Genomic DNA, 11873 nt, shown 5'->3' with positions numbered 1-11873 from the left:
GGACACTCAAGTAAAAATATTTTTTTATGATTCATAAAGAGCATGCAGTTTCAAGACACTTTCCAATTTACTTTCATTATCAAATTTTGCATACTCCTTTTTTTTAGCACACTTTCGCCTAAATTACAAGTCACGAGCTAACTGCAGCGTACGTGCAATATGTTTTTTTCTTTAGGCTTCCTCGAGCATCTTCAGCCTCACTAGCCTCATATTTAATAACATAAGGACTAGTGAGGCTAGCGCGGCTGAAGACGCATAAGGGAGCCTAAAGAAAAAACATATTGCACGTGCGCTGGAGTCAGCTCGCGTCTTGTAATCTAGGTGTTTGTGAGGAACAAGCTCACAGGGTTGACGTATATTAGTCTGTGATTGGCTGATGTCTGTCACATGATACAAGGGGCTGGAAAATAGGAGAAGAAATACATTTGCCTGAAAAAAAATCTACTGCTTATGTCAAATTCAAAGTAGGTGATATTGCATTGTCTTTTAATATGCAATTCTACTGCATTTAGAAGTCCTTTAATGGTGTCAGGCTAGGAGTAGAAATCAGTCAAGAATATTACTTATAGTTAAAGGGACAGTAAAGTAAAAAAAAATCTTTCATGATTTAAATAGAGCATGTCATTTTAAACAACTTTCCAATTTACTTTTATTACCAATTTTGCTTTGTTCTCTTGGTATTCTTAGTTGAAAGCTAAATCTAGGAGGTTCATGTACTAATTTCTTAGACCTTGAAGACTGCCTCTTATTTGAAAGCATTTTGACAGTTTTTCACCACTAGAGGGCATTAGTTCATGTGTTTCATATAGATAACATTGAGCTCAGGCACGTGAAGCTCCTAGGAGCCAGCACTGATTGGCTAAAAATGCAAGTCTGTCAAAAGAGCTGAAATAAGGGGGCGGTTTGCAGAGGCATAGATACAAGGTAATCACAGAGGTAAAAAGTATATTATTATAACTGTGTTGGTTATGCAAAATTGGGGAATGGGTAATAAAGGAATTATCTACCTTTTTAAACAACAAACATTCTAGTGTTTACTGTCCCTTTAAAGGGACATTAAACACTAAATAAATGCTAGATAGAATGATGCATTCAAAGAAAAGATTAGTCTGAGAATAACATGCAGATGTATTTTTTAAAGTTTCATTAGCTGTTTAAATATTGACAAAATAATTGTAACGTTTTAGTGTCAATAAAACAATGGGAGCTGCAATGTTGTAACTTAGGTTATCTTCTCTGCTGGGGCCAATCAGGGACAGTTATAAATAGGTCACTAGAGTGTGCATTTAATGGCTGTGAGGAATGTAACAGTGTTCTGCACTTCCATTTCTAACCAACTTGAAATGCTCACAATTTCAGAATGGAATTACAGGAAAAGGGGACAAAATAATTAATGAAAGTATATTGTAGAATTTTTTTAATATATATAATTTATAATTCTATATTACCTTCTCAAAGTTAAATGTCCCTAAATATTGTAGAAGATCAAAGCAGTAGAAGATTTTTGAGTATAGTTTCCAAATAATTATCCATACTGCACTTCTCTATCTCTTCAGCAAAAGTAATAAAAAAGTTGTCAAGACTAACTCTATGTATGCATGTTTTGCCACTAATCTATGTGGTGAGTGCATGAGTGTGTATATTATGTCGTCTAGTAACACACTGGGAGATTTCTTTTCAGCCAAGCGTTCCAGTGGAAGGACTTATCTCACTTCTTTATTATTAACTATTTGTATAAGTGCCACTAAATTCTGAAGCACTGGAGTTATGGGGAACCATTTGTGCAATAGCTATTAATACACACTATGAGATACTGTGATATAATATTTGGCATCTTTTCTCCAGATCACACTTAGAAGATTTAATGCTGTAAAAAGCGGAGGGAGTGGTCACTGAACAAATGGAGCTTTCACTTGTATCATCACTAAACCTCAGAGATGAAAGGGACAGTAAAATCCACATTAAACTTTCATGATTCAGTTAGGGCATGTCATTTTAAACAACTTTCCAAATTTCTTTTATCATCAACTTTTGTTTTTTTCTCTAGGTATTTTTTGTTAAAGGCTAAACCTAGGTAGGCTCATAGGCCGATTTCTAAGACTCTGTAGTCCACCTCTTATCCCACTGTCTGGCTGTGAATAGTTAATAACATGTACTGTTTGTTCATGTGAGCATATATATAACATTGTGCTCATCCCAGTAGAGTTATTTAAGAGTCAGCACTAATTGCCTGAAATGCAAGTCTGTCACAAGATCTGAGACAAGGAGGCAGTCTGCAGAAACTTAGATGCAAGATAATAACAGAGGTAAAAGGTATATTCTATAACAGTGTTGGTTATGCAAAGCTGGAGAAAAATAAATACATGGATTATCTATCTTTTTAAACAATAACAGTTTTGGGGGTCAATTTATGAAGCAGCGGACGCTGCTTCCAACCCACTCCACTTCAGGTCCGCCTGAAGCGGAAGTTAAGAAGCGGCAGACAGCAATCAGCCCGATCGGATACGATCGGGTTGATTGACACCCCTGCTAGCGGCGTTTGCTGTTGGCATTTATCGATGTGCGGCAAACATGATCCGCTACAGCAAATCATGTCCGCCCGCACATTAGTAAATCGGCCACTTGGTGTCGACTGACCCTTTAACAACAAAATCACATTTCATAAATCAACTCTTTAGAGGATATTACTGCAGACAAGTAAATGTGTCTAATACTTAGAGACCCTAGAAAAAGTAAAATGTATCTATTTGATCTGGCATTTATACTTCATTATTTACTATTATATGACATTATAGGAAGTGAAATTAACCCTATTTTTCATTATTTACTATTATATGACATTATAGGAAGTGAAATTAACCCTGTTTTTCATTATTTACTATTATATGACATTATAGGAAGTGAAATTAACCCTGTTTTTCATTATTTAGATGACTGTAGTATCCTGTCCACAAAGTTAAAAAGTAATTATTTACACTAATGAATATTTAGTCTATTCATTTTATTGAGAACACTTTTTGTACTTTTTAGTCTCATTCGCTACTAGACCAGGGTGTAGCAATAGATACGTCTTATCTAGTTGCAGAAGGGTGTTCCACACAAAATACTGATTAGCAAAATGATATTAGGAATAATGCCCTTTCAAAAGCAAAACAGATTAGGCATTTGGTTGATAAAGCGAGAGAAAGAATTAGTCAAACAGAAAATATATAAACAAAGCATTTCCTTTATTGCTTCTATTTTTTAAGGCTATAAAAAACAAACAAAATAAAACAACCAAACTTTACAATTATCTAATACGCAATTTTCTAGCTGAGCCCATATTTCCTTTACCAAAAAGTCTGTTTATCTATAACTCAGAGTCAAGTCTGGAAACTTGTAGGAGAGGTCTTTGCCTTTTCTACCAGAAAGGCCTAATGAAACCCTCATTACAATGAGAGTTAACTACCACTCCCATTAGAGATGCTTATAGGACATTCAGTTATAGCTTATGAAAGAGTATCTATCATCATAGTCAGTCACAGGCAGGGACATCTAAATAGAAAGTATATATTGGCCTCTATTTAACAAAGTCTGGTAGACCTGATCTGACAGTGCGGATCAGGTCTGCCAGACCTCGCTGAATACTGAGAGCAATACGCTCTCCGTATTCAGCATTGCACCAGCAGCTCACAAGAGCTGCTGATGCAACGCCGCCCCCTGCAGACTTGCGGCCAATGGGCCGCCAGCAGGGAGGTGTCAATCAACCCAATCGTACTCGATCGGGTTGAATTCCAGCGATGTCTGTCCGCTTGTTCAGAGCAGGCGGACAGAGTTATAGAGACAGGCGGACAGGGTTATGAACTGCTGTGTTTTCGCCAGAAACACGGGGCATCAAGCTCCATTCGGAGCTTGATAGATAGGCCCTATTGTCTGTATGTATTTATATTAATATCTTAAGTGTGTATGTATGTTAGCGGTCTGTGATTCTGAGCTCTGCCACTCTGTATTTAGTCAGTTAATCCATTCTGCCGCCTCCCATATCACCCACATAACATCCACGTGTCACATTTTTAGCTCACACTCTGGGCTTCCCTGCTAAATTCAGTCTGCATAGAGGAATATCACTATATCTTAATAATAAGGCAACTATAGGGCTCAATCCCACACAATAATCATCAATTTAGTATTAGTTTACTAATGTTTAAGCAGCAATAATTAAATATTTTCATTCATATTTCATTTGTCATTATTGTCAAGTGCTTCTATGCGCATTTATATTTTTATATGTACATAGTTACAGTGAAACTTGTCTGTCTGTGTCACACATGCACATATTCATATCCAACACAAGATGCTAACAACTTTTTCTATTAAATCTCATTGGTGACTCATAATTTATTACCTTTATTGCTCTAAAGACCCCTGGAAATGTACATAAATGTGTAAACCAACATTAACCAGCAAAACGTACCAGATCGGCATAACCTTCAGAGAACCACAAGCTTCAAGAGTCAAATCGCTTCTGTGAACTTAACAGTTGGCCAACATACAGCTAGATTACGAGTTTGGCGTTATGAGTGAAAAAGCATCGTTATGCTTCATAACGATGCTTTTTCCCTAACGCCACTATTACAAGTCTTTCAGGTATAGCTGTACCGCACACCTTTTTGGCTGTCACGCAACGTCAGTACCGCACTTTTAAAAAGGTATTTTTTCAATGGGACTTCCATAGTGCCGGTATTACGAGTTTGCCTGGGAGGCCAAAAAGTGAGCGGTACACTCTATAACCACAAGATTCGTACCGCCATCTAAAGTCAGTAGTTATGAGTTTTACGTTACAAAGCTGTAGCATAAAACTCATGACTAAACAGTTACAAAGTACACTAACACCCATAAACTACCTATTAACCCCTAAACCGAGGCCTTCCCTCATCGCAAACACTAAAATAAAATTATTAACCCCTAATCTGCCGCTCCGGACATCGCCACCACTTAAAAAATGTATTAACCCCTATTCCACCGCTCCCCGACATAGTAACCACTATAATAAACCTATTAACCCCTAAACCGCCGCCATCCTGCATCACTAGATAAATATATTAACATAAATCTAAATAAAACTTACAATTATTACCTAAGTAACCTATTTAAAACTAAATACATACTTGCCTGTAAAATAAAACCTAAGCTAGCTACAAAATAACTAATAGTTACATTGTAGCTATCTCAGGGTTTATTTTTATTTCACAGGTAAGTTTGTATTTATTTTAACTAGGTAGACTAGTTAGTAAATAGTTATTAACTATTTACTAGCTACCTAGTTAAAATAAATACAAAGTTACCTGTAAATTAAAACCTAACCTGCCTTACACTAAAAACTAACATTACAATAAAATAAAAAAAATAAATTAATCAAATACAATTATCTAAATTACAAAAAAATAAACACTAAATTACACAAAATAAAAAACGAAATTATCAAAAATAAAAACGAATTACTCCTAATCTAATAGCCCTATCAAAATAAACCCCCCCCCCCCAAAATAAAAAAACCCTAGCCTACACTAAACTGCCAATCGCCTAGATTTAGAGTTTTGTCGGTAAAGACCCGCGGTGCTAACGCTGCTTTTTTTCCCAGTGCACCCTTAAGACAACGCTGGTATTTAGAGTTGTCTGAATGGCTGCGTTAGCCTCAGAAAAGGGAGCGTTGAGCATAATTTAGCTCCACTTCAACCCTCAATACCAGCGTTGCTTACGGTAGCGGTAAGCTGGAAAAACATGCTTGTGCACAATATCCCCATAGGAAACAATGGGGCTGAGCTGGCTGGAAAAAAAAACCTAACACCTGCAAAAAAGCAGTGTTCAGCTCCTAACGCAGCCCCATTGTTTCCTATGGGGAAACACTCTCTAAGTCTACACCTAACACCCTAACATGAACCCTGAGTCTAAACACCCCTAACCTTACACTTATTAACCCCTAATCTGCTGCCCCCGCTATCGCTGACACCTACATTATATTATTAACCCCTAATCTGCCGCTCCGGACACCGCCTCAACCTACATTACAGCTATGAACCCCTAATCTACTGCCCCTAACATCGCTGACACCTACATTATATTTATTAACCCCTAATCTGCCCCCCCCAATGTCGCCGCCACCTACCTACACTTATTAACCCCTAATCTGCCGACCGGACCTCGTTGCCACTATAATAAATGTATTAACCCCTAAACCGCTGCACTCCCGCCTCGCAAACACTATAATAAATTTTATTAACCCCTAATCTGCCCTCCCTAACATCGCCGCCACCTACCTACAATTATTAACACCTAATCTGCCGCCCCCAATGTCGCCGCCACTATAATAACGTTATTAACCCCTAAACCTAAGTCTAACCCTAACACCCCCGTAACTTAAATATAATTTAAATTAATCTAAATAAATTTACTATAATTAAATAAATTATTCCTATTTAAAACTAAATACTTACCTATAAAATAAACACTAATATAGCTACAATATAACTATTAGTTACATTGTAGCTATTTTAGGATTTATATTTATTTTACAGGCAACTTTGTATTTATTTTAACTAGGTACAATAGCTATTAAATAGTTAATAACTATTTAATATCTACCTAGTTAAAAGAAATACAAAATTACCTGTAAAATAAATCCTAACCTAAGTTACAAATACACCTTACACTACACTATCAATAAATTAATTAATTAAATAAATTACCTACAATTAGCTAAACTAAAATACAATTAAATAAACTAATCTATAACACAACCCCCCCCCCCACTAAATTACAAAAAATAAAAAAAATTACAAGAAGTTTTAACTAATTACACCTAATCTAAGCCCCCTAATAAAATAAAAAAGCCCCCCAAAATAATAAAATGCCCTACCCTATTCTAAATTACAAAGTAATCAGTTCTTTTACCAGCCCTTAAAAGGGCCTTTTGCGGGGCATTGCCCCAAAGTAATCAGCTCTTTTACCTGTAAAAAAAAATACAACCCCCCCAACATTAAAACCCACCACCCACAAACCCCTACTCTAACCCACCCACACCCCCTTAAATAAACCTAACACTAACCCCCTGAATATCTCCCTACCTTGAGTCGTCTTCACCCAGCCAAGCCGAATTCTTCATCCAAGAGGAGCAACAAGAGGTCCTCCATCCGGTAGAAGTCTTCATCCAAGCGGGGCAAGAAAAGGTCCTCCATCTGGTAGAAGTCTTCATCCAAGCGGGGTCTTCTATCTTCCATACAGCCGGCGCGGAGCCATCCTCTTCAACCGACGAATGACGGTTCCTTTAAGGGACGTCATCCAAGATGGCGTCCCTCGAATTCCAATTGGCTGATAGGATTCTATCAGACAATCGGAATTAAGGTAAGAAAAATCTGATTGGCTGATTCAATCAGCCAATCAGATTGAAGTTCAATCTGATTGGCTGATCCAATCAGCCAATCGGATTGACCTCGCATTCTATTGGCTGTTCCGATCATTTTACAGGTAATTTTGTAATTATTTTAACTAGGTAGCTATTAAATAGTTATTAACTATTTAATAGCTATTGTACCTAGTTAAAATAAATACAAAGTTGCCTGTAAAATAAATATAAATCCTAAAATAGCTACAATGTAACTAATAGTTATATTGTAGCTATATTAGGGTTTATTTTATAGGTAAGTATTTAGTTTTAAATAGGAATAATTTATTTAATTATAGTAAATTTATTTAGATTAATTTAAATTATATTTAAGTTAAGGGGGTGTTAGGGTTAGGGTTAGACTTAGGTTTAGGGGTTAATAACTTTATTATAGTAGCAGCGACGGTGGGGGCGGCAGATTAGAGGTTAATATTTGTAGGTAGGTGGCGGCGATGTTAGGGAGGGCAGATTAGGGGTTAATAAAATTTATTATAGTGTTTGTGAGGTGGGAGTACGGCGGTTTAGGGGTTAATACATTTATTATAGTGGCGGTGAGGTCCGGTCGGCAGATTAGGGGTTAATAAGTGTAGGTAGGTGGCGGCGACGTTGGGGGGGGGGCAGATTAGGGGGTAATAAATATAATATAGGTGTCAGCGATGTTAGGGGCAGCAGATTAGGGGTTCATAGGGATAATGTAGGTTAAGGCGGTGTCCGGAGCGGCAGATTAGGGGTTAAAAAAAAATATTATAGGGTTTGCGATGTGGGGGGGGGGCCTCAGTCTAGGGGTTCATAGGTAGTTTATGGGTGTTAGTGTACTTTATAGCACAGTGGTTAGGAGCTTTATGTTCCCGCATTAGCCCATAAAGCTCTTAACTACAGACTTTTTTTGACGGTAGGAGTCTTGTTGGTAGAGGCTCTACCGCTCACTTCTTCCAAGATTCGTAATACCAGCGTTAGGCAAATCCCATTGAAAAGATAGGATACGCAATTGACGTAAAAGGATCTGCGGTAGCCTCGAGTCGCGGAAAGAAAGTGAGCGGTAGACCCTTTCCTGTCTGACTCTAAATACCAGCGGGCGGTAAAAAGCAGCGTTAAGACCCCCTTAACGCTGCTTTTGACGGCTAGCGTCAAACTCTAAATCTAGGCGAATAGATCTTAAAAGGGTCTTTTGTGGGGCATTGCCCCAAAGAAATCAGCTCTTTTACCTGTAAAAAAAAAAAATACAAACAACCGCCCAACAGTAAAACCCACCACCCACACAGCCAAACCCCCCAAATAAAATTATATCTAAATAAACCTAAGCTCCCCATTGCCCTGAAAAGGGCATTTGGATGGATATTACCCTTAAAATGGCATTTAGCTATTTTACGATGCCCAAACCCTAGGCTAAAAATAAAACCCACCTAACAAACCCTTAAAAAAACTAACACTAACCCCTGACGATCCACTTACAGTTTTCGAAGACCGGAGATCCATTCTCATCCAGGCGGCAGAAGTCTTCATCCAAGCGGGCAGAAGTCCTCATCGAAGCCGGCAGAAGTCTTCATCCAAGTGGGCAGAAGTCTTCAAACAAGTGGGCAGAAGTCTTCATCTAAGCGGGCAGAAGTCTTCATCCAGACGGCATCTTCTATCTTCATCCATCCGGCGCGGAGTGGGTCCATCTTCAAGACATCCATCACGGAGCATCCTCTTCTTCTTCCGATGGTCGCTGTAGAATGAAGTTTTCCTTTAAGTGACGTCATCCAAGATGGAGTCCCTTACATTCGGATTGGCTGATAGAATTCTATCAGCCAATAGGAATTAAAGGGGAAAAAAAATCTATTGGCTGTTGCAATCAGCCAATAGGATTGAGCTTTTTATCCTATTGGCTGATCCAATCAGCCAATCGGATTGAGCTTGCATTCTATTGGATATTCCAATCAGCCAATATTCCTATTGTCTGATAGAATTCTATCAGCCAATCGGAATGTAAGGGACGCCATCTTGGATGACTTCACTTAAAGGGAAACTTCATTCTACAGCGACCATGGGAAGAAGAGGATGCTCCGGGCTGGATGTCTTGAAGATGGAACCGCTCCGCGCCGGATGGATGAAGATAGAAGATGCCGTCTGGATGAAGACTTCTGCCCGCTTGGATGAAGACTTCTGCTGGCTTCGATGAGGACTCTTGCCCACTTGGATGAAGACTTCTGCTGCCTGGATGAGGATGGGTGTCCGGTCTTCGAAAACTGTAAGTGGATCATCGGGGGTTAGTGTTAGGTTTTTTTAAGGGTTTATTGGGTGGGTTTTATTTTTAGCTTAGGGTTTGGGCACCATAAAAAAACTAAATGCCCTTTAAAGTTCAATGCCCATCCAAATGCCCTTTTCAGGGCAATGGGGAGCTTAGGTTAATTTAGATAGAATTTTATTTGGGGGGGTTTGGTTTTGTGGGTGGTGGGTTTTACTGTTGGGGGGTTGTTTGTATTTTTTTTTAAAAGGTAAAAGATCTGATTTCTTTGCGGCAATGCCCCGCAAAAGGCCCTTTTAAGGGCTATTGGCAATTTAGTGTAGGCTATGGTTTTTTTATATTGGGGGGGGGGGGGCTTTTTATTTTGATAGGGCTATTAGATTAGGAGTAATTCATTTTTATTTTGTGTAATTTAGTGTTTATTTTTTTGTAATTTAGATAATTGTATTTGATTAATTTAATTTTTTAAATTTATTGTAATGTTATTTTTTAGTGTAAGGCAGGTTAGGTTTTATTTTACAGGTAAGTTTGTATTTATTTTAACTAGGTAGTTAGTAAATAGTTAATAACTATTTACTAACTAGTCTACCTAGTTAAAATAAATACAAACTTACCTGTGAAATAAAAATAAAACCTGAGCTAGCTACAATATAACTATTAGTTATATTGTAGCTAGCTTAGGTTTTATTTTACAGGTAAGTATGTATTTAGTTTTAAATAGAAATTATTTAGATAATAATTGTACGTTTTATTTAGATTTATTTTAATTATATTTAAGTTAGGGGGTGTTAGGGTTAGGGTTACGTTAGGGTTAGGTTTAGGGGTTAATATATTTATGTAGTGCTAGTGATGTGGGAGGCCAGAGGTTTAGGGGTTAATATCTTTAGTATAGTGGCGGCTACATTGGGGGCTAATAAGTGTAGGTAGGTGGCGGCGATGTTAGGGGCAGCAGATTAGGGGTTAATAACTGTAATGTAGGTGGCGGCGATGTTGGGGGCGGCAGATTAATGGTTAATAACTATAACTGTAATGTAGGTGGTGGCGATGTTGGGGGCGGCAGATTAGGGGTTAATAACTGTAATGTAGGTGGCAGCGATGTTGGGGGCGGCAGATTAGGGGTTAATAAATTTATGTAGGTGGCAGCGATGTTGGGGGCAGCAGATTAGGGTGTTTAGACTTGGTTTTTATGTTAGGGTGTTAGGTTTAAACATAACATTTTCTTTCCCCATAGACATCTATGGGACTGAGTTACGGAGCTTTTGTTTCCGCGACCGCAGGTGTTAGGCTTTTTTTTAGCCGACTCTCCCCATTGATGTCTATGGGGAAATCATGCACGAGAACGCCAAAACGCTGCTTGTATTTGGGTGAGGTATGGAGCTCAACGCCACCATATCGCCCGCACAAGCCGGATTTTACAAAACCTGTAAAAGCAGCGCTATAGGGAGGTGAAATACCGCCGCTTTTGTGGCGGTCATTAATTTCCCTATAGTGCTCAAAATTCGTAATCTAGCTGATAGACAATTACTCTGACTGCTAGATACTCTGATTTATAGAAAAATTCACCTTTCCTGTTTCATTTGGAAGATTGAGCAGTATATAATACCTTATTCCATAGAAAGTTGTCTATATCTATAGCCACCTGTCTGTTCAACTGTGTTCTCGTCACTATTGGTTTGGTTCTTTTCAAATATCTAAATTTTTGGCAGCTCTATCCTCTGTCTATACTTTTTTTTTGTCTTCTTGAATTTCTCTGTGCTCCTACACATAGGTTATGTGTTTTTTTTCATGTTTTCCTCAAGTTACCTTTTTGAGAGGCCTTTTGTAGCTGTTTCTCACCTGTGTGTGCCCATATATCTCAGCCTTGGGATTTCTCAATGTGCAGGAGACTGATCTGTTCATGAGGCGGGGACCACGGAGATCTGAGGCTGCAAGACTACTCCGGAGATCTGTAGCTGTAAGCCCACTTCGGACAACTGAGTCTTGGACCCCAGGGAAACTGGGAGACCTTAAAAAAAAAATAGGAAAGAGAAAGTATAAAGGCCACAAACTTACTGGCTAAAAAACACAGTGAATGGAGAATGGAAACAGAGACTGAGGCTGCTATACTACCACAGAGCCTTATCAAGTTAAATCAAGTAAATAATGTAGATATTTAACTGACAACATTTAGTTAAAAATGCATTTTTGCATAGAATCCTACAACAGTAAATGTTGTTATTGCAGTGT

General features: G+C 38.2%; 1 protein-coding gene across 1 annotated transcript in view; it reads right to left on the bottom strand.

The window, feature by feature from the left end:
* PARP6 (poly(ADP-ribose) polymerase family member 6) overlaps positions 1 to 11873 on the bottom strand; it is a 206470-nt gene that overhangs the window by 67741 nt on the left and 126856 nt on the right. The window contains exon 8 of the mRNA XM_053717311.1: positions 11484 to 11652. Within this exon, the coding sequence (XP_053573286.1) occupies positions 11484 to 11652 (169 nt within the window). The remainder of the gene's footprint in view (positions 1 to 11483; positions 11653 to 11873) is intronic.

The sequence above is a fragment of the Bombina bombina genome, chromosome 6 (assembly GCF_027579735.1).
Source record: "Bombina bombina isolate aBomBom1 chromosome 6, aBomBom1.pri, whole genome shotgun sequence".
NCBI lineage: Eukaryota > Metazoa > Chordata > Amphibia > Anura > Bombinatoridae > Bombina > Bombina bombina.
Note: the sequence above shows the minus strand (reverse complement) of the source record. Positions and strands in the feature narration are given on the sequence as shown.